The sequence below is a fragment of the Mirounga angustirostris genome, unplaced genomic scaffold, assembly GCF_029215605.1.
Source record: "Mirounga angustirostris isolate CCGP_5_RB_7025 unplaced genomic scaffold, mMirAng1.0.hap1 SCAF_1, whole genome shotgun sequence".
Taxonomy (NCBI): domain Eukaryota; kingdom Metazoa; phylum Chordata; class Mammalia; order Carnivora; family Phocidae; genus Mirounga; species Mirounga angustirostris.
The window spans coordinates 202,553,252-202,581,135 of NW_026991709.1; the positions used below are offsets into that span (position 1 = coordinate 202,553,252).

The 27,884-nt window shown below is 55.9% G+C and overlaps 2 protein-coding genes across 6 annotated transcripts in view; both read right to left on the minus strand.

Annotated features, from left to right (window-relative positions):
• Positions 1-763, minus strand: part of CRTC1 (CREB regulated transcription coactivator 1) — a 78,523-nt gene extending 77,760 nt beyond the window's left edge. For 2 of the 5 annotated variants that reach the window (XM_064597572.1, XM_064597568.1), the window contains exon 1: positions 228-761. In XM_064597572.1, the coding sequence (XP_064453642.1) occupies positions 228-353 (126 nt within the window). In that variant the 5' untranslated portion in view covers positions 354-761. Of the gene's footprint in view, positions 1-227 lie in introns of all 5 variants that reach the window. The other 3 variants (XM_064597562.1, XM_045862676.3, XM_045862678.3) reach the window with 3 other exon arrangements.
• Positions 764-9,432: 8,669 nt separating this feature from the next.
• The window catches only part of KLHL26 (kelch like family member 26), a 28,362-nt gene continuing 9,910 nt past the window's right edge, over positions 9,433-27,884 (minus strand). Inside the window, exons 2-3 of the mRNA XM_045862679.3 lie at positions 14,517-14,699; positions 9,433-12,314 (exon numbers count right to left, since the gene is read on the minus strand). Of these exons, the coding sequence (XP_045718635.1) occupies positions 10,733-12,314; positions 14,517-14,699 (1,765 nt within the window). The 3' untranslated portion in view covers positions 9,433-10,732. The remainder of the gene's footprint in view (positions 12,315-14,516; positions 14,700-27,884) is intronic.

Here is a 27,884-nt window from a genome sequence, read left to right on the forward strand (position 1 = left end):
TGATGTAGGGACACCTGAACCCTTTCAGGTATCGGTGATGTGGGGGCACCTGGCCCTCCCACGATGCCCGGGGCGTAGGAACACCTGTACCCTCAGGCTGTGCCAAGCCCCGCCCCGCCGCGCGCGCCCCGCCCCCGCCGCGCGCCCCCCGCCCCGTGCACACGCCGGACACGCGCCCCCTCCCTCCCTTCCCGGCCCCGAAGGGTCGGGGCGGACAGCCCCCTTACCCGCGCGGCCCGCGTCAGGCTCAAGTCCTTCATGACCTCCTCGAAGGCCGCTGTCTCCTCTGCCTGCTTCTGGTTGTGCAGCGCGATCTTCTCGCTGAATTTCCGCGGATTGTTCGAAGTCGCCATCTTCTCGCCGCCACCTCCTCCTCCTCCTCCTCCTCCACCTCTTCACCCCCCCGACTCGCCAGTGCCACCGCGCAAGCGCCGACCGGGCTCGCGGGCGGCGGACAGTGCGCAGGCGCCTTGGTGGTCGTGAGCGCGGCGCAGGCGTACGGGAGTGGCGCGCGGCGCGGGGGCGAAAGCGCATGCGCACGCCCCCGCGGCGCGCTCGGGTCCAACAGAGGAGGCGGGGGGTTGGCGGGTGGAAAGAGTAGGGTTTGAGCACATGCGTAGTGCGTAGACTCCTGGCCCGCTGGACAGCGGCCGCTTGGCTATTGGACAAGCATCGGTCGGACGGGCTGGGGCGCTGGAGCCCCCAAGGAGACCGCCGGACCCCAAACCTTCCAAATTACAAGGATGGGGCCAGCAACCCACAAAGACAGGTAGCACCCCGATGCTGAGCCGGGGCTCGGACTAGTTCAGCTTTGAGACCAGTTCAGGGAGTTGCTCATTCATGCATTCATCCATTCAACGAGTATTTATTGAGCGCCTGTATGTGCCAGGCACACTGAGGAAAAGGCGTAGCAAGCAGACGTGGTCCCTGACCTGACGGGGTGCGCAGTTAGGGACGGGGACAGACATAACCAACCAACAAATGACCCAAGAACATTTCTGATGGAGATAATTGTGATGTGGAAAATAAAACTAGGGGCGCCTGGATGCCTCAGTCGGTTAAGAGTCTGCCTTCGGCTCAGGTCATGATCCCAGGGTCCTCTGATCAGCCCCACATCAGGCTCCCTGCTCCGCAGGGAGCATGCTTCTCCCTCTCCTTCTGCCTGCTGTTCCCCCTGCTTGTGCTCTGTGTGTGTCAAATAAATAAATAAAATCTTAAAGAAAAAAGAAAGAAAGAAAAGAAAACTAGTAATGGACTAGCAGGATATTGATGATAGGGAGGGAGGCTCCTGGCCACCACTGTCAGGGAAGTAGGGGGTGGCATTTGAGCTGAGGCCTGAACCTTGTCAGCAGCCCCCACAGCCCCAAATCCCAGGCATCATCTTTAACATCTTGCTTTCCCTATCACCTTACATTTGACCAGTTTCTACTCTCTGGATCCTTAAGCCTGAAGGAACACAAGTTTGACATGGGGTGCTATAGGAAAGGTTCAGAAATCGCAACTAGACTAGATCCAGCAGTGAAGAGGATAGCAGTGTCTTCCCAGTGGCAGGTGGGGGACCCAGGGAAACAAGAAAGGTTCTGACATCTAACTGTCCCTTCCCAAGCAGAGGGACCATGACCACCAATATCAAAGGTTTATATTCAGAAGGCTCCAGGGATTTCCGGGCATGGACAGGGCGGAAGCCAAAAGGGGCAGCTAGGGAATTGTGGGACAGCTCTAATTGAACAAAAAGCACACTTAAGAAAGAGGAAGGAAGGAAGGAAGGAAGGAAGGAAGGAAGGAAGGAAGGAAGGAAGGGAGGGAGAAAAGAAAAAAAGATTTTTAAAAAGCACACTTTTTACTAGGGTGAGGGATGGCTGGAGGGATTGCTAGTGATGATCATAGGGGGATCACCATTATTTTCTGAACATGCTTTTATTCACACTTTACAACTGTTTACTGAATAATGTCCATATTAGATAGATGATAGATAGATAGATAGATAGATAGATAGATAGATAGATAGATAGATAGATTTTAATTTGGATTATCCTGGGCACTGTCACTGCTTTATTTTATCCTTTTTGTTCATATGGTTTTGAGCACTTTCATGGTCTTCTAACCTTTTTGTCCAACAAGCATCTGCCCTCCCCTTTTGGGTGCCAACAACCAACTGCCCAGGGAACATTCTGCAATTTTCAGTCCATAATATGTGGATGGCGTGAGCTTCATTACCCTCTCTCCCCACAAACCCACCTTCCCAAGTTGGAGGTCTTTGCCAATCATCAAAGCCCATTGCTTTGCTTTCATGATTGGCTCAGGGCAGGCACATGATCCTGTTTGCCCAATGAGATGCAATTCTGAAATTTTTGCTTGAACCACTAAAAAGAGAAGCACCCTTTTTGCTTGGATGGCTGTTTTGAAGGATAACACAAATTTGCTGTGTCAGAGGTCACTACTTAAGAGAGATGTCCCAAGAGAGTGAACCTTACACAGAGAAAAACAGAGCCAAAGTTAGAGAGACACTGAGCTCCTGGATCCAGCCATGCCTGAAGCTAAACACTCCTACATTTTCAGTTATATGAGCCAATAATTTGTTCTCTTTTTTGCTGAAGTCGATTTGAAGTCTATTTTCTATCTCTGGCACTGACAGAGACCACAGACCACAGCTTCTGGGAGTCAGGTGCAGAGCTGGGCATTCTACAAATATGGCTTCTGGTTCCAGCCACCATCCTATAAGATAGGAGAGGAAATACAGAGTAGGAATGGTGGCTGCCTGTACGAAGTTAAGTGCCAGAGCCAGGACTACACCTCAGACCTGACAGCAGAGCTCAGCTTTCTTCTCCGCACTGGATTTTGTAAGGTTTAAATGCTGTTAATACATGTCAGGTGCCTAGCTTATAACAAGTGCTCAGAAATTGCTGGTAATCCTGATCACTTACATATGTCTGCATAAGCCAGTTTCTGGGCAGAGAAAATAAAAAGATTTGGTAGGTAGCAGGGGTTATCAGGTCCCAAACTGGGCCATGCCCACAGAGCAGAGGTGAAGATCCAGTGCTACTCACCCCCATTCACCCCACACCCAGGCAGTAACCCAATCCATCCTAAACCCTGGTGATGAGTCAGAGGAAGCTGTGAGCCTGCTTATTGCGCAATGGCCAGACAATGACCCAAGGCCTCCTCCTGTTCCATTGACCCCCAGTCTGAGGAAGGCGAGGCTGAAGCGTCTGGTGACCAGGGCAGAACCCAGCCCTGCTGTTTTTGCTTTCTTCACTCATCAAAGAAAGCTGCTAATGCTAGTGTGGCCTGGGCGGGCTTCTCGGACCAGCCCATGGTCTCTGTAAGTCAGGGTGGATCTCATGCTCCCCATCACACTTAGGAAAAAAATCCACCCTCCTGGCGACTCAGGAGGCCCTCATCCCCCTTCCGCCTCCCTGGCCTCTCATTCCAGCCAGTCCAGCCTTCTTGCTGTACCACCTCCAGATCTCGGCATGCACTGGTGCTTCTGCTGACTGCTTCTGCATCGTTGTGGCACCTTCTCATTTTCAGATCTCTCCTCTGAAAGACCCTCCCTGAGAGCCTATCTGAAATCTGTCCCTGTGTGTGTCCCATGACCTGTGAACATCCCACTCTCTGAAGGCAGCTGTTTCCAGGGTCCTATCTGTTCCCCACTAGATCGACTGAGACCAGAAGCTGAAAGTATGTTCACCCTACCCAAACACTCCTGGGCTCAAGTTCCCTGTGTGATGCACAGAGGACACAGACATACCAACTCCTTAGTCTTAAGGCTTATTCTTTATCCTTTGAAGGGTCTGAGCACTTTAAGCCTCATTTAAAAAAAAAAAAGAAAAAAGATGTATTTATTTATTTTGGAGTGCGAGAGCATGCGTGCGCGCACGCACACACACACACACACACACAAATGTGAAGGGGGAGGGCAGAGGGAGAGGGAGGAGAGAATCTCAGGCAAACTCCCTGCTGAGCTCAGAGCCTGACACAGGGGCTCAATTTCACAGCCCGTGAAATCATGGCCTGAGCCAAAATCACGAGTTGGATGCTCAACCCAACTGAGCCACCCAAGCACCCCTAAGCCTTATTTTATACTTGCCTATTCATTCTGTTTTCCTGGGTCCCCAGAGCTAACACAAACCTAGGCACAGAGGGAGAGTTAGGAAGTGTTTGTTAAATGAATCATTTTCGGCCTGGGAAACTCCTATTCATCCCTCAAAACCCACCTCAAATGTCCCCTCCCTCCAGAAAGCCCATCCTGACCCCTAAGAAGAGCTGTGTTCCTCACTCTAGGGTCACCCAGCCCTGTGTCCTTCTCCAACCAATCCTGACCCAAAAGGGCTGGGAATATCCAATTGTTGAATAGTTTCACTTTAGTTACACACCACATCCAAGTGTGAGCTAAGAAGTGAGTCCCTTTAAGGCACTTCCTGCTGCCTGCAGGATACGGTTTTCTCTCCTCTGCTTCATAGTCCTGCCTAGCTCCATTTGTTCCTGGCCAGCTTCCCCAGCATCATCTCCCACTCTTCCCTTTCTCACGTCCGCCACTCCAGCCTTGCTGCATTCTGCCACAGGCTGTCTCCCTGCCTAGAATGCCCTTCCTCTGCATCCAGGCCATAGCATTCCTCAGCATACAAGCTAAATTAAAACCTAAACTCCTGGGGCACCTGACTGGCTCAGTCGGAGGAACACACGACTCTTGGGTCTCGGGGTCGTGGGTTTGAGCCCCACATTAAGTGTAGAGATTACTTGAATAAATCTTAAAAAATAATAATAATAAAACAAACCTAAACTCCTGAGCATTCCTTTGTGGTCCAGCCCTTGCCAATTCTCCACCTGTTTGACAACAGAAAAGTGACTTCTCTCTGAGCCAGGCTGCCCTGTGTTAAATGCGGACGGCGGTACTCCTCGTTGCAGGCTCTTGGGAAGATTAAATAGATAACACATGTAAAGCACTTAGCTCAGTGCCTGCTTCCTCACAAGCATTCAATAACTGTTAGGGAAGAAAACCCTACCTCGAGAGGTTAGTTTTCATGCCTTGCTTTTCTGCACTGCCTTATATGGAATCTTAGTCAATCCGGGGTACCCATATCGCATAGAGGTGAATTCAGGCCATCGGAGCAGGAAGGCAAAGAGGAAAACCATCCAGGGCCCATCTTTGACTTCCAAACCAGGCCCTCATCAAAGTTTTGAACGGCAAAGCAAGAGCCAGGTTTGATTACGAAGCAAAAGGGGAGAACCTGAAGGAAGCCAGAAATGGCCAGGCATGGAACTCACCCTTTACCATGGAATAGGAAGGGGTTCACTGAGGACCTAGGCCCCTTGTGCCCCCCATCCCAGGCTGAGTGTAGGTGAAAGGGGGGGGATAAGGCAGGGCTGCCAAAGAGGGTAGCAAGAAGCTGGAACTGAGGGGGCAGGGGCCCAGGGGACGGCTTTATGGGAAGGCAGGACAGGGGCAGCGCCTACAGTCAAGTGCCTCCCTGGCAACCACCCATGCTGAGGGGATGTTTGGGATAGGCCTTCCAATGACACCACGGTGCCCTGAGACTTGAACACACCAACTGAACTCCCCACACAGACCCCTTCCCTGCAGCCCAAAAGCCCAGGACACTTATAGGCCCAACCTACATGACAGAAAAGAGGACTGGCCACCAGGGGGTAGACTGGCTGCAGAAGCCATGGAGCAGGCTTTTCCTTTTGGTGGCCCAGCGTCTGAGTCCCCTTCCAAGTCTGGGGAGTCCCCACAATGTCAAGGTGGCCCCACTGATAACAGAAGCTTTAAAGCCACTGGTATGACTGATCAAACGATGGGCCTCAATCCCCCTCTGTTCCTGTGTCCTGCCCTTTGCAACACTCCTATGTAGGTCTTCCTTCTTAAGTTTGAGGATATGTCCCCAGCCCTGATTCTGGACCTGTCATCTGCTTTGGCCAAAGGCATATGGGCAGAAGAGACAGCATATGGTTTCCAGTTTGGGACCTTAGAAGGCTCGCATGATTCTGCTTGTCCTCTGGTGGCTCTGTAGAGCATGTCGGCCAGCTGCTAGTCCGAGGCTGAGACAGGTGGATCTGAGACTTCCGGCTACTCCACAGCCTTGCACCAGGAGGCAGAGCATGCCCAGCCGAGGGCAGCCCAGAACAAGCACCCTCCAGCTGAGTCACAGACACATGAGAAAACAAACATCCGTTTTTGCCTGCCATTGAGACTTGGGGCTGTTTGTTACCCAGCAATAGCAACACACACTGAGGTACCCCTTCTCCCCACTCCCCAGGCAGCTAGGGCATTGACACAGGACATGGGCCAGGCCAACAGGATGTTTGCGCTCCGGAACAAGTGGTGCAAAGAAGTAGCATCGAGACAAGACAGGGGCATCTGGTTTTCAGGGGCAGCTATGGCTGAGTGCCAAGGGCAGGTGGCAGTGCCAGTTGAGGCATCTGGATTCCATGGTGATGGCAGAAGTGTCCCCACCCACCAGTTCCCCGGCATGATTTCAGCTGATCGCCCTGGCTGCCTCGCCTCCTTGGTTTCTACTGTTTTCTGAGCCTGGTTTTCCAGCCTTCCTGCCACTTTTGTGAGGAAATGAACAGGCTTCCAATGCACATTTTTGCCATTTAAATCAGCCTGAGGCAGTTTCTGTTGCTTGCAATAAAAACCCTGGCTTATATAAGATGGGCAATCCCCAGCATGTTACATTTATAATATAATTTTGAAACTGTTTTGAGTTACAAGTATCAGACTATCTAACCACTAGTATCTTAAGCAACACAGGCATTGTGATTTCTCATAAAAAGGAGTCTGGAGGTCAGAGGTTCCAGGGTGGGACAGGTGGCTCTGTGATTTCAGCACTTGGGAGGAGGCATCGCTGCACCTCGCTTAACTTGCTCCTCATGGCCACAAGATGGCTGCAGAAGTTCCTGGCATCGTGTCCTCACAGGAAGCAGTAAGGGAAGAAAGGGGGCAATAAGGCCTCTCTTGTGTCCAGAAACCCCCACCCCAGACCTCCCCTTAAAGCTTGCTGGCCAGATCTGGGAAATGCGCCCAAATCAAAAACAACCCCGGCCAAAGGCGTAGCCAAGAATGGCTCAGCCAAATCCTAAATTAACCCCCAAGGCTGGGCACGCTGCTGCTGGCTCCAAATCAGGGCTCTGTTGGTGAGGAGGGAGAAATGGCAGCCGGGATGGCAATAAGCAGGGTCAGCCACAAGATGTAAGCTGCGCCTTGCTGTAGGCAGGAGTGCGGCTTCATGGCCCTCTTGCCCTTGGGGTCCACAGACAGATGGTACCCATGGACACTGGAGTGGGTGTGGCTCTGCTCCCACCTCCCCACCCCAGGACCTCTCGTCTGTGCGGTAAACATTCGGACTGTGCCTCCGAGGCCAGGTGCCCCTAATAAAACCCAACCACCGAGTCTCCACCATGAGAAGCAAAATCTCGGGGCCTGTGAGAACACAGGAGAAGGAGCTACGTTCTTGGAGACAAAGCCAGGGGCAGGTTTCCAAGCTGGCCAGGTCCGGGGCAGATTCCCACCTCACACAGCTCCCCAGAGGCCCCTTTGGCCTAGCTTGCTGCGAGGCCCCAGAAGTCACACTTGGCCTGCCTCTAGCGGGCCTGAATCCCACTGTCCCGGGAGACAGTGTTTTCCCACAGCCTGAGCCCAGGTGTGGAGGGAGGCTCCTGCCGGCCGCATCCAGGGCCTTGGTGGGGAAGCAGGCCATCTGGAAGCACACAGGCTTTCCCCAAGCTCAGTCCCTACACGCAGTGGCTGGCCATTCATGGCCCAAGCCGCCCTGGGTGAAAGGTGAATGGAGGAGATGAGGTGACAGGCTCCAGACCCCTTCAGGGTGCTAAGTAGAGAGGCCCAGGCTGGTCCAAGGGTGAGTGTGATTGTGTGTGTGTGTGTGTGTGTGTTTTAAGGGTTTTTTTTATTTGACAGAGAGAGAGACAGCGAGAGAGGGAACACAAGCAGGGGGAGTGGGAGAGGGAGAAGCAGGCTTCCCACAGAGCAGGGAGCCCGATGCGGGGCTCGATCCCAGGACCCTGAGATCATGAGGGTCCTGGGCAGATGCTTAACCATCTGAGCCACCCAGGCGCCCGAGTGTGATTGTGTTTGTGTGAGCAAGCACGTGAGCACGTCGTTGAGCATGCAAGCAAGGCTACGTGTGAGCACCAGTGTCCCCATGTGAGTGTGCATGTCACAATGCGTGAGTGCAGGTGTGCATGTGAGCTTACGCATGTGCGTGCATTTGTGTAAGCATGTGTGTGCAAATGCATGTTCCGCCTTTCTCTGAAGGACACAAACGTTCACAAACTGAAGATTCAAGCCAGTTTCTGCTAAATTAAAAACAGCTTTTTCGTGTTTAAAGTTTACAATACGAAAAATAATTTTCCTTTCTTCTGGGGGGGGCGGGTGAAGAGGGAGGGGCAGGGGGCCCCTGAGAACATTCCATGAACCAGCCCAGACGGTTATGCACAATCGACCCGGTTAGATACGGCAGCGCCCCCCCAACCCCACCCCCTGCGCCGGCACCCCTGCCAGCTCATTGGGGACAAGATGTTCTGAGGTGTGAGCTGATCTGGGGGGACTTGCAGCTGGCAAAAGATTCTCACTGCCCCCCCCCTTAGGGGCCATGCCTCTAGCAGGGAAGGGTTCTCCTTGGGGGAGCTCAGGTTGGGGGGGGTAAAAAGGGACTGGAATGTTCTGGTAAGTCCCCAAGGGCTGCTGCTTTCGTTTCAATGCCCCTGGCAGCATGGGTTCCTTCCTGGTTCCCAACCAAGTTTTTATTTCAACGCTGCCCCCCACCCACACATCCGGCCTCGCTCTGGGGCCCCAGTGGCTGCTGCACAGGAGCACCAGGCCTGCGGGTGCATTTTGAGGGGGATCCTGGACGCCTCTCCTCTCAGAAAACTGTCTGTGAACAGCAGGCTTTCTCCACCAACATACAGCCCGGTTCGTGGTGAGGCCAGCCATGAAAGCAGGGGTTGGGGGCCATTCACAGAGCTCTTAGGCCCATACGGAATGGAGATGACTTCATGCTTCCTTTAGGACCTGCCCTGTGTCTCCCCCATCATGGCCTCCAGGGAGAGGGGCTCCCCAGCTCCCCAATCGCACACCCCAGGACTGAGCAGATGGAAACAACCTGCCAGGAGCTGGGGGCTGTCTGGTGGCAAAGGGCCAAGCCACCAGGCCCATGGAACAACCTGGAGAGAGTCTCTCCGAAGGCCACCCAGCCCAGGGCAGATTTGCCCTGTCTTCCTGGCACCCGGTGGAAGTTCTGGTCACACTTCTCACTGCCCCACACCCCGGAGCCAAAGGCCAGCCCCCCTTCCAGCTCCTCTGCAATGCTAGAAAAGGGCAAAGAGGGGAGGGGAGTCCCTAACCACATAGAGGACATGAGGAATCTGTGACCCATCAGGCCCCACAAGCTCAGCGCTGGGCCTGCTCCATCTTTTCACCATAACATTTTTATTAAATGAAGGAAAATATTAGGAGACGACATCTGCTAAGATATGAGGTTAATTCTTTACACGGTGAGTGGGTCACAGAGACACGACATCAATCATCCATTAGCAGCAGAAGAGACACTTTAAAGTTGCCCCGAGGGTACAAATCCCATTTATAAGACAGCAATGCCAGTGTCTTAAAAAAAAGCAAACCAGAACCCCCCCCCCAAAAAAATAATAATAATAAACAGCTTTAGAGGTTTGACACCAAAACAAATGTGGCCGGAGATGCTGCAAAGCCCTTGAAGGGAAGAGGCCGCACCACCCACCTGACTTCCCCTGCTAAAGGGGCCCAGGCCTGGTGGCAGGACAACCTGAACACGGGACAAGGCGGGAGTGGAGGGCTGGAGAAAGGGAGAGAGATAAAAATCATGAGACTCGTAGGAATGCAGACACACTGTGAGTTCTAAAGCAGGTGTCACCCTTGAACCAGGGGGTGAGGACAGGAACGGGGGCATCTCGGCCCGCTCCTCATCAAGGCCCCACAAGACGCCCAGCGCCAAATGGAAGGCTGGCTGACTATGAGGACAGTCTCTGAGAGCTGGCTGTGTTTTTTCCTTCTGAAAGTGGACAACCGCACACACCGAAGGTACTGGGACCGAAGACCGGCATGGAGGCAAGTATGAGACTCTCCTCCAAGGCCACCCTCCCACCCCAGCAGCCTGGGCTTATTGGAGGCAGAAATATGCCCACCCTTGAGGTCAACCCTGAGCTGGGTGCTTCCCTGCCACCTCACCAGCTCCTGGAGGTCCATATGTTACAGAGTTTGGGGGTGGTGTTTATTTTAAAAAATAGATGGTGCAGGAAACTTGGGAGGGGGGCAGGGCACAAACCATGGATTTGGGGATCGACGTTAACGAGCTCGCATCGGAATGTCTGAGGCCGCCAAGCTAGGGGAGGAGAGAAGTGGGACAAAGCCACACAACCACACCTCAAAGGAGACCCTGATTCCCTCCGTGAGCAGGGATGTGGGGCAGGAGAGGAAACCTCCTTGGGAGTGACTCTGCCGCCACGGCAGCCTCATCGGTGGCAGGCTCCCTCGGGGTGCACGAAGCCAGGACCTACTCTGGGAAGGAAGGAGGGACCCCAGAAGGGGACCTCATCAACACAACAGGCACCGAGACGTCAGCCCATGGGCCCGGGGTGGTTCTGTGGTTCTCGGCCCCAGTGTGCGCTCACCACGCCCCTCGCAGAGACAGCCTGAGGCTAGGCCGGGTCCCAGGGGTCCCAGGGGTCCCAGGGGCTACCTCCTGGTCCCTGACTGGGGCAGCAGGACAGGGGCACAGGCGATGCCCGCGAAGGACTCTGGGAAGTGCAGGTCGCGCTCCCACTCGTCCGTCTCTGTGTTGTATACCTGCACGATGCCCGTCACATTGTTGAGGCGCCAGTTGTAGCCCCCCACGATATAGATCTTCCTATCCAGCAGGCAGCAGCCAGCCTCCGACTGGCCAGCCCTCATGGGGCTCACGCTGGTCCACTGGTCCGTCTCGGGCACGTAGTACTCCACCGCCAGCACGTCAAAGCAGCGGTCCACGTGGTCCATGCGGCCACCGAGGGCATAGATGCGGCCGCCGGCCCCCACCATGGCATGAAGCACGCGGGGCTCGCTCATGGGTGCCTTGAACTCCCACTGGTCGGCGGCAGGGTCGTAGCAGTGCAGTGCCTTCTTGTCCTCCACGGAGATGCCGTAGCCGCCGGAGATGTAGAGGCGGCCCCCCACCGAGGCGCCCGCGTGGCCCCAGGTGCGGCGCTTCAGAGAGCAGGCGTAGCCCCACTCGTTGCGCCGCGGGCAGTACCGCTCGACCGAGGCCAGGCTGCCGGCCCGGTTGCGGCCGCCCGTGGCGTACACCATGCCGCACAGCACGTTCAGCTGGAACTGGATGCGGCTCTCCTGCATGGCCTGCAGGCGCAGCCAGCGGTTCAGGTGGGGGTCGTAGCGGTAGCAGGCATCCACCGCACCCTCGCCGCTGCGGTACTGCAGGTGCTGGCCCCCGGCCACGTACACGAAGTTGTCCAGGACGGCCACGCACGTGTGGCTGCAGCCCACCTCCATCTCGGTGAGCTCCCGGAAGTGGCGGGCGCCGGGCTCGGGCAGCTGGTACACCTTACTGCTGACAGAGCGGTCGCTGTCGGTATAGGGCGTGCCACCGAAGGCGACCAGGGAGGGCACGTCGGAGCGCACGACCGTGCGCGGGGACTGCATCTCGTGCTGCCGGAAGGGGAGCACCTGGTAGTTGAAGGCCTCCAGCAGGTACTGCCGACACAGCACATCCTCCAGCATGATGTCCAGCGTCTGCACGCTGTCCACCAGGTCTGACGACCGCATGAGCGGGAAGCGGATGTGGCAGAGCACGTGGCTGGCACGCGGCCGCCGGGCCGGGTCGTGCTGCAGCCAGCGGACCGCCGCGTGGAACAGGTCAATCTCGGCACAGCTCTGCAGCCGATTGCTCTGCAGGAAGAAGACCAGGCGCTCCAGCGGGAGGTGCAGGAAGTCCTCCTCCTCCGCGATCTGCAGGAAGTGCTGGAAGGTGAAGGCATCCACGGACTCCTTGAGTGAGGCCAGGCTGAAGGTGGTGGCCATGTGGCCGATGTTCAGACAGGTCTCTACACTCATGGCGGCCTTAAGAAACTCCTCGCACAGCTCCACCACGGGAAGCATCTGCAGGAACACGGCCGCACCCAGCACGTCCTGCACGCAGTCCAGGTCCAGCGTCACCTCGGCACTGTAGGCAAAGTCAATGATGTGCCGCAGGCCACGGGCGGACACACCCTTCAGCTCGATGATGTCCTGGCTCGCCTCCCTCATGCCACCCGTGAACATGGCCCTGAAGTTCAGAAACACAGCATGTGGGCTCGGGGCAGCCAAGGGGCCTCATGGCCACCCAGGAATAGCCTGGCCCCTGGACACCATGAGCAAGGCACAGCCAACCAGGGGAAAGAGGTCAGATGCTCATTAAAGACATGTTAAAAAAATAAAAGATTTTTAATCCACCCAAGCCTTGTGTCTTCCTACAAACATCAGCTCCCCACTCTGCCCCTCCGCATGGGGCCACGTCCACCCTACCCAGAGGTGTGGAGTGCTGGGACCCCCCCTGCCTCAGAGGGAGGGGCCGGGGGACCACTCATGGCAGGGCAGATACAGGTGGCAGGAAGAGGCCAAACGTTGACTTTGGCCATGAGACAGGCGCCAGCCCCACTTTGGCACCCAGCCCTGTAAGACCACACACACGGCAGGCTCAGGAGACAAGGTGGGGACCCCAAGAACACCATGTACCATGGTTCTCAGAGCCGAGCCCCTCACCAGCAGGCACACGTGGGCAGGTGGCTCCACCTTCCCGAGCCCGAGTCTCAGTCCTACCACACAGGGATGGGGAGAGGGTGAGGGTCCCCAGGTCAGAGCACCCACTAGGAGGCCCTGCCAAAGTCACTGTCATCTCCAGACAATCAGGAAAGCCCTCCAAGAATGGCCCACAGGAGGCCTAGTCCACTGTGAGACACCCCCCACCCCCAGTGAGTGACACTAGCTGTCAGCCTTTCTGTCCTGCTCTGGAAAGTGGCGCTAATGTGAGCACCAGTAAGAAAAACAGGACCTGGGTCACAGCACCCCATGGCCCTTGGGGAGCCCCCATCAGGAAGAGGGGCAAGAACCCCAGCACCCTCTGGGAGTTCATAAGAGGTTCCTCTCACGAGGCAAGCACACATTGTGACGGCTGACCAAGGAGAAGGAACTTCCCTCATCCATTCATCCAAGAGATGCCTGTCCCCCAGTCACACACCCAGTGTGGCCTGGGCTCAGGTCCCACAGTGGGGACAGCTGAGCTTGGTGCTGCTGTGGGGTCACCAACTAACAAGTGCCCAACACTGAGCAGCAGCACCATGGAGCCTTCTAGGAGCAAGGCTCGGGCAGCCCCCCGGACCCTGCCCCTTCTTGTCCCCACGAGTCCCATCAGCCCATCGAAGGCAGAGGCAGCCACGGCGACGGGAGGGAGCTTTGCCTTTTAAGGCCTTGCCGGCTGCAGTGCCAGCGCAGAGGAGCCTTTAAAGGGCATTTCTGGCTGGGCCGGCCCACCCGTCCCCAAATCCAGAATAAAAATAGAAACGGCGCCCCAGATGGCTTGGCTGCTCTGGCTCCCCAGAACAGCCTTGTTGAGCCTGGGGGGCGGGCAGCTGGGGGGCGCACCAGGCAAGCCATCCCAGCCTTGCCACCCTAGCCTCGAGGACCGTGCAGCCCTCGGAACACAGCTAAGCTGAGGCTCTGCGAGACAGTGTGCAGGGGCACTCCTGCCACCCCTGGCAAAGCGGGGCCAGAGCACCACCCCCAGGACAGCACCCCAGCTCTCCCTGGCAGGGTCACAGCCTGGCAGGAGGAAATGGCCAGCTGGTCACTGAGGAAATGAGGGAGACTGTCCTCCGCCCGTGACAGCCCCCAGCTGGTGAGAACGGCCCTAGCCCTGTTCCAAGGGGCCCTCACCCCCCACACACAACCCTGCACAGGGAAGGGGATTTTAGGAAAGGGCTCTCGCAGCAGACTGACCAGTACACCCAGAAAGGCCTCACCTGTCATGAGGGGACTATGACACAGCCTGGCACGCATGGGGACACCCATCTGGGCATCCCTCCTATTCCCTAGCCTGAGTACAGGAACCTATGGGGGCAGAGACTTGTGTCGGTCCTGTCTCTGCTGGATCCCCGAGGCCAAGCACAGGGCCTGGTACACACAGGTGTCAAATAAAGACAGAATGAAAACAAGGCCAAGCCCTGCCACTCCCCCAGGGCAGAAGCTGCTAATGGGGTGCCCACTGGCCATGCTATCCCCCAGGCATGTTCTGCTTGCCTGCACCATATCCCCCAAAAGTTTGAGAAAGTTACAAACCTAGAAAAAGCTCCAGGTTTACTGAATGTGTGGCCAGTACCAGCCACTTTCCCTCAGAGCCATCCTGGCTGGCTGGCTGGCTGGCTGGCGCTGAGATCACTCCCTCTTAGTTGGGTGGGCACTCTTCGGCCTATCCCCCAAGACCTGTGCTCACCTGAAGTAGTCGCTGCAGGCGGCCAGGACCACCTTGTGTGCATGGAAGGTCTCTCTGTTGATGGTGAGTACAACGTCCAGCAGCTGGCCCTGGGCACGGAGGGCAGCAAGACCCTGCAGGAGGCTGGTGCTATGGCCGGGCGCCGAGAAGGTGCACTTGAGAGCTCCATTTTTGTCAGCCATGCTGCAGGAGAGCAGAAGTGGGGGCTGAGCTCAGAGGCCTCAGGTCTGTCTAGTCTCTGCCCAGGGACACTGGGCTGGCTCACCTGGGCTCTGAAGCTGCCCCCGGCGCAGGCAAAATCGCCAGAACCAGCTCTGGAGAAGCAGAAACAAAATCTGGGTCCCCATCGCATTGGCCACCTGCCTGGCAACTGGCCTTGGCAAAGGACACCGCCTCTCCGGCTTCCATTTGCCACCTGTGAAAGGGGCAGGGTTTCTCCTAGGGCCTGAGGAGGCTCTAATGCCCATTTTGGTTTTTAATTGAGCTAAGATTCACATAACATCGAATTCACCATTTTAAAGTGAACAATTCAGTGACATTTAGTACATACACAACGTTGTGCAACCATCACCTCTAGCTAGTTCCAGAACATCTTCATCCCCCACCCAAAATAAGACCCCACTCCCATCAGCAGTCCCTCTTCACCCCCCTCCTCCAGCCCCTGGCAACCACCAATCTGTCTTCTGTCTCCGGATTTGCTTCTTCTAGACACTTCATGTAAATGGAATCACGCACTGTGAGGCCTTTTGGTCGGGCTTCTCTCGCTCCACATGTTTGTGAGGTTCATCCATGTTGTAGCATGAATCAATGCTTCACTTCTTCTTTTTGTGGCTGAGTAATATTCCACAGTGTGGACAGACCAACTCTCCACATCACATCACTGTCCCCCATTCCCTAGCAAGCTGCCCCAGAGGGCAAAGCCCTCTTCTGTCCCCTGCAGAGGGTGGGGGTGGGATGAAGGTGCTGGCACGGAGCCCCAGTGCGGGCAACAGGGAGGAAACTACGGCTTCCAGGGCAGCTCTTCCAGGGCTGGGGGTGTCACAGGCCAGGAGAGGCCAACCTTCTTGGAGGCCCAGCTACTCTGACACCTGCCCAGTGAGCTCCTTGTGCTCAACACCCCAGGGGAGGGCAGCCACTTGACCACAAAGTCATTTTCCAAAGACTTTGGCTCTGGGCTCTACTTGGTGACTGCCCAGTGGAGGGGAAAGGCCCATTGGTCCTACTTTCCAGGGATAGGGACACAGTAAGTAGCTTGTCCATAGTCCCAGAGCTGTAAGACAACATAGCGGGATTTGAACCCAGGCCCAGGATGTGACAGAGCGGGTGGGATCCTCCTGTCTGTCATGGCCAATGAAGCAGGCAGGGGGTGGGGCACAGCAAACTGTGGGGAAGCCACAAAACCAAGAATATCTACCCTAAGAGGATGGGTTTGCCTATGGGGGTAGTTTAATGGGGGGATGGAGACAAGTTAAACAGAGATTGCTGTACCTCAAAATAAACGTTCTGGAGGCAAAGGTCGTCTTAGAACAAACAATGAAGTTTTAAAAAAAGAGAAGAGGTGAAAACAACCCAAATGTCCACCAAAGGGTAAATGGATAAACACAATGTGGTCATCCACACAATGGAATAGTACTCAGTCATAAAAAGGAATGAAGCTGATTCATGCTACAACGTGAATGAACCTCAAAAATACCACACTGAGTGAAAGAAGCCAGTCACACAAGGTCATAAATTATATGATTCCTTTTATATGAAATGTCCCGAACAAGCAAATCCATAGAGACAGAAAGCAGATTCGTGGTTGCCAGGCTGTGGAAAGAGGGTGGGGAGTGACAGCTAATGGGCACGGGGTCTCATTTGGGGGTGAGGGAAATGTTCTGGAACTTGATGTGTGCACAACACTGTAAATGCACTAAATGCTACTGAATTGTTCACTTTAAAATGGTAGATTTTATGTTATGTGAATTTCACATCAAATTAAAAAAGTAAGATTAAACAAAAGGATATCTGAGCTTTCTCAGGCCCTGCATAAAACCCCGCCATGACCACCAGCACCCTCACAGTGTATGAGGATTTCTGTGGTCCATTTCCCCTTGCCCTGCTCACCCCCACATCCCCTCCCCTCCAGCACCACTGTCCCCTCTGCTGTTTCATCTTGGAAAACTTGTTGACTATATTAAAGAATGAATGGTGTAGGAGGCCCTAATACATCACTTCACCCCCTGAACACAACGGGAGGGAACAATGCCATCACTTCTAGGGTCAGGCCACTGTGGGGTCAAGAACCCCCACCAGGACTCTCCCAGCCCATGCCTCACCCACCCCAGGCCAAGGCCAAGTCCTCTGCTCTCTCCCCACGGCCTCCAGCTCTCTGGAACTTGCTTTCCCATTCCTGGGACTGATGCCTGCCCACAAATGAGGGTCAGGAATGTGGGCACTGGTCTTTCCAAGAAAGAAGGCTCCTCAGCCCTCACTGTCCAGCAGCTCCCAAAACAATACTGGGGATAAAAGAGCTGATGCCAAGCACAGGGCATACTGTCGGTGCTCAATCAATGCAGCTGCTGCCAACTGGAGGTCCCTGACCTGCACAGGCCACCGGCCTCAGGGGCCCCTCCACGAGAGCCTCAGGAAAGGGGGGCAAACCAACCAAGGGGCAGAGGAGCTGTAGGGCCCTGGGGTGCTGACCACAGGCCTGCAAGGTACTCAGGGTCCCAAGGGTCTGGGACCTGGTGTGGGAGGGGGGAATGGGACATGGGACATGGCATGGGGGACACGGGACATGGCAGGGGAGACATGGTCTGCACTTGGCAGACCTCCCACCCCTGGGAGGCTGCAGCGCATGCTTCAGAACTCAGCACTGTGCTCCCCTGGGCTGGTAATGCTGGGACGCCAGGGTGTCAGTGGCCAGAGCCTGGGTTTGCCCAGGAGATTTGGCATGCAGCCCCCCTGAAGGCCACAGAGACCCAGAAAGACTCCAAGTCTCTAGCTTGGTCTGGTCGCCTATCCCTGCCAGGTGGAGGGGATGCCCACCTCACATGCCCCCGTTCCCCTCCCACTGTTACATCCAGCCCGTCATGCCTGACCAGGCCACTGCTGGGAGTTCAAGTCTCTGCTCTTCCAGTTTCCCACAATGAACTCAAGTTCTGTGGATCACAAAGAGAATGTCACTGGCATGGACCCTCGGGCTTCAAAGTGTGCCCATCCTCTGGTCAGGGCTGCCCTCCAGTGTACAGCCCCCACCAGGACATCTCCAGACGGGCTCCCACTGTGTCCTCCCACCAACACCCCCCAACAGGCCTCCAGTCTGCCCAAGATAAGGCCATATGCTACATGAGCCTCCAAGAACCCTGGAGGTGCTCAGGTCTGAGCCCCCTCCCCCTGCCCTCCTCTTGCCTCACTGGCATTGTCAGCCTCCTGCCCCTTTCCCATGGGTGGGGACACAAGAGCGAAAGAGATGGAGAGGCCCTGCCTTCACTGGGTGCACAGTCTGGGGAATGGAGGCCCAGAGTGGCCAAATAATCCAGAAGCGGCTTCACATTGCAGTGCTGAGTGTCCCACAGCTGGGGAGGGGAAAGGATCCTGGAGCAGAAATATGCAGAGGCCAGAAAGTTGGGGTGTTCCCAGCCCTGCCACCCCCACAGTTAGACAGTGACCCCAGCCTCTCCCTTGGAGCAGAGGGCTTGGCTGCATCCTGGGTGTTGGTCCCAAAGGCCTGGCTTCCACAAAAGGCCTGCCCTGAGAAGCCCACCCTCTCCCTGCAGCCCCACCTGGGGCCCAACCTGCACCAAGACAGCACAGGGAACCACCTTCCCCCACACCACAGGCCCCTCCTGCCTGGGGCCAGCATTCGACTTCTCTGTGGAGCACAGAGGCCTAGAGGCCAGGGACAGCTGGTGTGACCCCTCAGGGCCTCCCTCCCAGGGCCAGGGAGTGGAGAAGAGGCACATCTCAAACTTCACCATGCGGTGAATAACCAGGGACCACAACGAGACTCAGACTCAGACTCGGCAGGTATGGGCAGCCCTGGGGACAGAAGTGCCACTCCCCACAGACCCCACTCCACACTGATGAAGCTGTAGGGTGTAAGAAGTGACACACAGACACCATCAACATGCCACCTTCATCATCAGGATCTATTAGAGTCACACACATCCAGAGCCTGGCCCTAAGCAGAGTGTCTCAAGGTTGGTCCAGGACCCCAAAGGTGGGAAGATGCAGCTCAGTGAGTGAGAGAGACATGCTCCTCCAGGAAGCCTGCCAGGGCCACACCATGGCCCTTGCCCCACCAGGCTCTACCCGGTTACTGGTATGAGAGGTAGAGGGCAGGATTCCGACCCCTGCTCTGCCATCCATCAGCTCTGTTACTTCAGCACATACTCTTGTCCTCTGGGTCTTCACTTTCTTGGCTGTCAAAAGAGGCAGGCAGAAGCATGGATGTCATAGGGCTGCCATGAGTTTCTCCCTCGTCCCCATCACCTCCTGGTAAATGAGGGGCCGCAGCTACTTCCCTCAGCTTCCCTTTGGGCTGAGGAGGTGGCACGGCCCAGAGAGGGGCCGCATCCTGTCACCACCCATACAAGCCACCCACATGCCCCTGAATGGGGCCAAGTGCTTAGAAACTTCAAGCTTGGAACCACTCACAGAGCACTGGCACATGGCAGATGCCTCTCTGTGGACAACTTGCCTCATAGATTTTGTACATGTGTGCCCCCTCCTACACCCCAGCCTTTGCCATTTTGCTTTCAGCTGGCTTCATTTTTTTCTTACAAGTTTCTGACTGATTATGAGGCAGGGCCAAAGGACTTCATGTGCTTCCTCTAAGCTCCAGGGATTGGCATGCACATGCATGCCTCCACCAGAAGAAGATTTTACACTAGGGGAAACTTCATTCTGGTGCTGGCTGGTCCCTGGACATACGTCTACTGTGGTCCTCCATATATAAAGAGCACCAAAAAATCAATATAAAACCAGCAATCTCACAGAAAGATGCACAAAGGATGTGGGCTGATCATTCATAGGAAAGGAAACACACCTGGCTGGAGAGACCTAAGAGTGAGTAGGGCTCACAATAAGAGAAGTGCACTCAGCAAGGGACTGGCTTTACCCCTCGTGTGAGCAGAAGCATTGGCTGTCTGGGAGTAGACACTCACATCGGTTCCCAGTGGGAGTGTGAAGTGGAACAATCCCCAGGAAGGCAGTTCAAGAGACCTAGCAAAATTCTAAAGTCTCACATCCTTGATCCAGCAAGTCTGCTTCTGGGATTTATCTGAGATATACTTACATGTACAAGATGATGGACGCAGGAGGATATTCACCAAATCCCGTTTCTGGGGGCCAAAGATGAGAAACCAACTAAACTAACCTTCCAAAGGGGTATAAAGAATTATTGTACCTTCTGACAAAGGGCTGGCCTTCAGCTGAGCACAGAAGCATGAAAATGCTCCTCTGTAGGAGTTAGGACACCCCTTGCCCAGAGCCCCCGACCAAGCCCATCGCACAGCTGCTCACAGGGTATGAGGCCTGAGATGCACTGAGTGGGGAGGAAACGGCTCCTTTCTGTACACACCTCATCCTCCCCCAGGCCCTTCTCCTCACGCCCCTGGCAAGGCTCATGGTACCTACGAGGCTGATTTTCCCCTCTCATCTCACAGATGGTACAGCTGTCCCTGAAGCTCCCATCAACGCCCCCCCCACACACCTCACAGCCTCTGAGGAGCTCAGGGAAGGAGGGAGGAAGCTGGCAGGGGCTGGAGTCCCCAGGACAGACAGGCTTGGCTGGACGGAGGTGGGCAGGAGGAGGAGGGAGGGCTGAGGCCTGGGACCGATGACTAAGGGAAGGACCCATTACTCAGGCCAGCCCAGACAGGGGGCGGTCGGCACGGCGGGGCCACGGGTCCCCAGGAAGGCGGCGGCGGCAGCCCTGAGCCTGTCCGAGTCTCTAGACGGCCACCCGAGCCACGGTCACCCGCACTGAGTCATCGGAGCCAGTGCGTCAGCAGCCGGGTCAGGACGTCTCTGGAGGCCGCTTATTGCCGCCCCAGCTGCACCCTTGGCCTGGATCTGGCCTCGGAGGGGCTACGTGTGCCCCCTCAGGTCTGGCCTGGGTTCAAGGCTGTCCTGACCCCCTACTCCCATACTGCATCCCCTACTACTGTCATTAGGCACCCCTGGCCAGGCCCAGGCCTGTGCTGGACATGGGGACACAGCCACTGTGTCCCTTAGAGTTTCCCCTACACCAACGCTAACATAAAGTGGGACTGGGTAGGGTAAAGACCCCTCCAGGTGGACCACCTGTGGCAAGGCGTCCACAATCCCCTAGGGGTCCTCAGCTGGCCAAGCCCTTTGCCCACGTTGTCTCCAGCTCCTGGCTGGCACCCCCGGTGTGGGTTCCTTCCCCCTCCGACACCAGTCCTTCATGGGGTCACCCCCAGATACACCATGGGCTGGAATCTTTGTTTAAGGGTCTGTTTTAGGGGGACCCAGCCCAAGATAAGATGGCCAAGTGGGGAAAGCCACAGGAAGTGCAGGACCACACCAACTGTGGTCCCCGTGCCCCAGTGACAGGGACCCACAGTGGAGGTGGGGGCTGCCCTGGAAGCGACACCTCGTGGGGTGGGTGCTCCCCCACTCCTGCCCTCATCTGGCTGCTGGCCCTGGTCTCCATGGTTGGTTTCCCAACCCTACAGGAGAGATCTGAAGCCCCGGAACAGTTCTTTTCACTGGAATGTTGGAAAAAAAAAAAAGGGAAAGGCAAGAACAAGAAAGAATTTCATGGAAACATTTCTTTGGGGTTTTGTAAAATCCTTTCCCACCCCCACATGGAGCCCAAAGCTCGGGCCAGAACAGAGTCTGACGGTATTGCCCCTTTAACATACTGTTCTGACATGCAAATTCCCTCACTTCCCCTCAAATCGGAGAGCACTTCCACTTTCAAAGCCAATTTTGGTTTTATTGTCCATGGGGCTCGATGGAGCGCAGCAGCGCCGCACAGCTGGTTGGCTCACACCCCGGCCGATGTCGTACCAGGGAGCTCCAGGCCACTCCACCCGAGGGTCCCGGGTGCATCAGCAGGGAAGATGCCGCACGTCACCGGAGAGAGGGGACAGAGACCCAGAAAGAAGTGGGGAGGGAGACCGGGAAAGGGGGGTAGACAGAGACCCAGAAAAAGGGGGATAGAGACCCAGAGAGGGAGACAGAACCCGGAGGTGGGGTGGGGGCTGGAGAAGCTCTGGCAGCCAGCTGGTCCACCTCTCTGCCCTATTTCACACAACACCCTCCCCCAACCCCCTGTCCTCCAGCCACACTGGAAATTTCTCTGCCTTCTCCCTCCTATCCACCTCTGACTCTTAACAAGGCAGGCCCACTGACTGAGCACATGCCAGGCGTGGTTCTTCACATGCAACCGCATGAATCCCCCTCCAAGACAGGGAAACTGAGGCCCAGCACAGCCCCTACAGTTGCAAGCAGCTCCAGCACTGGCTTCTACTTCTTGCTCTACCACAACCTGCTGACTGCCAAGGCCAAAGCACTGGCTCCTAGGCACGCAGCTCCGTGGGGAAAAGTGCATCTGAGCCAGAGTCCCATATGCCCCACAAAGGCAGACACCCCCAGCTACTGTTGCCATGGTTACCACAATATTTCACAGCTCCGGGTACTGTGCTCCCAGCCCAAAGGATAGAGTCACCATGTTCTGGCACCTTGCACGGGCCCTCAAGTGCTCAGGCTGGCCCGCAGCCCCCATGCTCACGTCAGTGTGCTTTCTCTGGGGACTGCTCACCAGAGGCCGCCCCGCCCTCCTCACCCCTCAGGCGGCAACAGCCCATTCCTGGGGCTATCCCTCCTGATAAGGGCTTGATCCCTGGGCTCCCAAGGGAGCAGACAAAAGAATGGGGCTTCTGGGTCGACAAGCGTGGAGCTCAGGAGCAGATGAAGGTCCTCACTGCAGTGTCCCAGCAGGCCAGGACACCAAAGCACTAACAGACATCTAGGGGGGGAACAAAGACTCAGAGAGTGAGGGACAGAAACCCAGACGGGGAGGACAGACACCCAGAGGGAAGGAGACAAAGACCTAGAAAGGGAGAGAAGAAATCCAGCCAGGGCCCCTAGATCCCATGTCTCCCCACCGAGCCTGGGCCCTCTCTATGCCATCAGTGGTTGTTTACTTCTCATTCCTGGTCATCATGCTGTTTTTTTCCCACGTCTTCTTCGATAATTTAAGACAGGATGCCCAGCGCCAAGGCCTATCTGCGCACCCCATGAGTGGATCTGTGCCAGGAGGGCAAGTGCACCAGGCCGATGGACAGGGGCAGAGTCTCCTCCGCTCCCTCCCACCCAGCCGGAGGCGTGGGAATGGCCAGAGCCCACTCTGAGTCCATCCTGGAAACATGTTGCCTACAGAGATGCCCTCCCAGAGTCCTGCAAAGGAGCCCCAGGCCACACTTGCTCACTTCACCTTCTTCATGCCATCACCATCATAGCTATCTCCCTACGTGTATGTCCTTGGCTCCTGCCTGTCTGGGCTCACCAGGCAGTGACAGGGTGACAGAAGAGAGGGGATGTCAGGTAGTTCCCAGCAGGAAGTAACAGTGCCACCTGCAGGCACCTGGGGCTGGCAACTCCTGAGAGCCCCCACATGACAGCCAGGGAGCCTGGGGGTGGAAAGGTCATCGAGGCAGGCAGGCAGAGGTTCTGGAACCCACATCCACCTTGAAAGAACCATCCTGGGGCCCCTGGTGGCTCAGCTGGTTAAGCGACTGCCTTCGGCTCAGATCATGATCCCGGAGTCCTGGGATCAAGTCCCACACCGGGCTCCCGGCTGGGCGGGGAGCCTGCTTCTCCCTCTGACCCTCTCCTCTCTCATGCTATTTCTCTCTCTCTCAAATAAAATAAAATCTTTAAAAAAAAAAAAAAAAAGAAAGAAAGAAAGCACCATCCTGAATCCTCCCAAGGACCAAGGACCCAGCATGGTAAGAGAAGTAAAGCTTCGCGGGGCTTGAACTCATAACCCTGAGATTAAGACCTGAGCTGAGAGCAAGAGTCAGACACTTAGCCAACTGCGCCACCCAGGCGTCCCGAGAAGTAAATTCCCCAGGGCTGGAAGCAGTGGCTGGGGTCTGCCTCCACATAGCACAAGCCTCACAGTGAGACCCTGGCGAGCCTACCCGGAAGCCCGCCCAAGATTCCGTGTCCACAGAGCCTGGCGTGGGGTGGCCACACTTGGTGCCGGCTCCACTCCAGGCAGGCCCTGCCAACTCGGTCATCCTGCTTTTCTATGACAGGGACAAACCACATGGATCCCTGCATTCCCCAAATATCCACTGGGTCACAGCCAGAACTCTGCAGGCACTGCCCACCCTCCCACCTGGGTAAGCTAACAACATCAAACCCCATCACTCTCCCGCCTCAGCCCCCCGTGGCCCTCCACAGCCTCATTCTTCATGGGCCACTGTCAGCCCAGTGTCCCTCGAGCTAGGCTGTGACCTCCTGCCCAGGCCCTGTGCCATCACCCCAGCCTCTGACTAAGCCTAGGACACACAGGGTCCTGGCCACTGCTGATGGACAGGAAGACCCTGTGGCAGCACTCCTCCAAACCCAAACCTGCCCTACTCTGGCCACTTCTCAAGCCTAGAAAGAAAAGTGGACACCCAGACCCTACTTCCCTCACCAGCAGCAAGCTGTCTTCACACTACCTCTGCCCCTCCCTGCCCTGCAGTGAGCACCCCCCATGCAGGGCTGTGGGCCAGGGTGTGTACAGACGTGGCTCCCAGCTCACCTCCTGGTGGGCAATACGGAAAGGAGGATACCACTATTATCACCATCTTACAGACGGGGACACTGAAGCACAGAGAGGTTCAGGCACCCACCCAAGGCCACACAGCATACAAAAGGCCTTGGCGGGTGCCGGCCTCTCTGTAACCTCAGATGGGTAGGCCCCATATCACCTCCATGATATAGATGGGGAGACCAAAGCTGGGCTGAGACTACTCTCCAAGGACAATGAACCATGACTGAACATAGAGCTGGCCAGCAGGAAGGGCAGGCTGTGGCTCCTCAATGCTGGCAGGGCAAGGGTGTGGACTATCCCACCAATCCTCCAGCCACCATGAGGGACGTAATCCCACTCTGCCAGGTCACACTGGGAGAGCCTCACCCAGGCCCCTATGCCCCCCGAGCCCAGCTCTACTTGTCTTCCCTGATCATTGCTCCATCTGGTACACCATCCATCAGTTTCCAGCCTATCTCTCCGAGGCTAAAACAGGAGCCTCACCAGGGGAGCACAGGGCAGGTTCTATCTCCTGCTGTGTTCCAGCACCTGACACCATGTGCTCAGAGCTCAGTCATGCTCACTGACTGGATGGCTGAATGGCTGAGTGGGTAGATGAGTGGTGGATGGATGGATGGATGGATGGATGGACAGGTGGGTGGATAGGTGGGTAGATGGATCGGTAAGGTGGCAGGTAGATGGTTACCAGGTGGTAGCATTGGCTGGCTAGAGCCTGACTCATATCTCTGCTCGCTGCAGATACCTACTGCATATACCTGCTCTCTTCATCCCCTCCACGAAACCTCCTGGTCCAAGTTCTGGGACTGGGTATGTTATCCTTTGATTGGGCTCAATCCAGGAAGCACTGAACAGGATTTTTTCTAGAATGTCTGGCCTCCACACTTTGCTCATGCTGTTCCCCGTGTTGAAGGGCTGACTCCTCCTGCCCCCCCACCTTCCTCCTTATGCCACACTTCCAAGGCCACCAGCTTTTCCATGCACCCCTGCCACGTTACCCTCTGAGCCTTCTGAAAGGAGAAGCTCTCCCCTATGGCCATGTTTGCCCTCATGACCCAGCCAGGGTTCTCCACAGCCTCTCTTTCCCCTCAAAGCCCAGCCAGGGCCTCCATGTGAGGGGCGGCAGGGGCAGACGAGTGGACAAGTCTCAGGCTGAGGCTATGCCACCCACTGACACAAGGCCGATCCCAGGCAGAGCCCATCCCCCCACATTACCCCCACTGCACTGGGCTTGGAGACAGAGCCATTTGAATAAGCAAAACCCTTTCACTCTAGAGGTCAGGCAAGTAGGTGTATGACTATGTGGCCCCAAAGCACCACTCACTCAGAAACCTAGTGAGATTCTAGCACTGCCAAATTCCAACATCTCAGTGTCCAGCCCAGCTACCTCACCTGCAGGACGGGTGCTGAGGCCCCAAAATAGACAGTTCTGCCAAATGGCACATGCTCATGACCAGTGGTGCTAGGCCAGACACAGGCAGGGGGTGCCAACATCCCTCCCCTCTTCTGATAAGGGCCTCCTGTTTTCCTCAGGGAACCTCCTATTCCCCAGTGGTAGGAATCAGAAGACCCCATCTCTGGACTGGAAAGGGAGACTCATGACCAATTAGAGCTTCCCAGATCCCTGGCCACAGGATGGGGGTGTGACCCATGTGATCCAATCAGAGCCTTCCCTGGGACTTTTGCTGGAGTGACCAGAATGGAAATTAGTGTTCCCCCTGGGGTTGCAAGGCTAGGTCACCTTGCCCAGCCAGGAGGGAAGGCAGAGCTGAGAGAAAGGAGTCACGGAGTCCAAGGGAATCATTTGAGCCCTGAATCTCAATGTACCTAAAACTAGAACTCTCCCTGAACCTTTTTTTGTTTTTAATGTGAACAATAAACTTTTCTTTTCTTTTTTTTTTTTTTTTTTAAAGATTTTATTTATTTATTCATGAGAGACAGAGAGAGAGAGAGGCAGAGGGAGAAGCAGGCTCCCAAGGAGCAGGGAGGCCGATGTGGGACTCGATCCCAGGACCCTGGGATCATGACCTGAGCCGAAGGCAGACACTTAACCATCTGAGCCACCCAGGCGCCCTTCTTTTTTTTTTTTTTTAAAGATTTATTTATTTGACACAGAGAGAGAGACAGCTAGAGAGGGAACACAAGCAGGGGGAGTGGAAGAGGGAGAAGTAGGCTCCTGGCTGAGCAGGGAGCCCGATGCGGGGCTCGATCCCAGGACCCTGGGATCATGACCTGAGCCCAAGGCAGACGCTTAACGACTGAGCCACCCAAGCGCCCCTGAACTTTTATTTTCTAATTTAAGGCAGAGAATTGAGTTTCTGGCACTCATAACCGAAGGGGGCCTTCAATGTTAGAAGCCTCTGATCCAGGGCTCCTGTCCACCACGTTCCAGATGAGCCTCAGAAAAAACCACCATGGAGTTACCACTTCTCCAGCTGCCGCCTCTCCCTGCGCAGCACACGGGCTTTCTACCCCGGGGATGGGAGGGGCAGGGAGGGTTGAGGAAGTACAAGCTGGGTGATCTGTAGCAAGTGGGTAGTGGCCGAACTCAGCCTGAGTCCTGCCTGCCTGTGACAAGACAGCCAGCTCCCCATGAAAGGTCAGCAAGCTCCCCATGTACCCCACCGCGAAAGTTCAGCAACTCTAAATGCTAAAACGCTGGAAGCAAGCCTAAGGCTGGAGCTGCAGGGCTGTGCTGTGCCATCAGCCTCGGCAAGAAAAACACCACCCCTTGCTTCTGTAAGTGACTCCCGTGGAGCATAAACATTTGTGTGCTCCCAACTGCCCTGCCTCACCCCCTTGCATGACAGAGAGCGGGAGAAAAGAGAGCAAGAGGCACTCTCCTGGGACCCACCAGATTTCACCAGGGCAAGCACCCAGTTAAAACTTTCAAACACAGTCCTGTCAGTTGTCTACGTGGAGGCTGCCTCAGGGGTCCTCAGGGGGGCTCCTTCACGCGCCTGCCGCCTCAAGGACACAGTGCCACCCCGCAACCCCATCTTGAGGGACTGCCCTACTCGCAGCTCCGGTCTCTCGGTAGATTCTGGCGATCAGGTCTCTCTGCTCCTGCTTCCTGCAGCAGCCGGCTTCAAAGTCTAACATCCCATGGAGAGAGAGCTCTCCGGATATGCAGCGCAGCCCGCTCCCGCCCCATCCGTCTTTGACCCTGTGGAATCTTGCAGTTGTGGCGTCAGAAAACATCTTCGGTCTCAATCTCGGGTGACCCCCCTCGAGGCCTTTGAAAGCCCAAAGGTCCACCCTTCAAGATTTCCTCTAGGCTGAGCTGTTCAATTCCGGAAGCTGCTTCCCTCACAGGAAAGGTCTGCGATTCCCCAAAGGTGCCGGTTACTTCCTCCCGAATCACAATATTTTCAGTGTGCGGTGAGGTGGTGTGTGCAAAGAAATCAGCCCCTCAGCCGGTCGGCCAGGGGTCTGAAACCGCGCTGGCTGCGCCCCAACACCCGCTCCCAGCTCGGCAGAGGAGGAATGCTAAGGAAGCGCTCTCTTAGCCGTGGGGGACGAGTTCTGTGAATCCTGAGCAGCCCTCTCTGGAGAGAAATGGGAAAGGGGAGGGGGCAGGAGGAAGG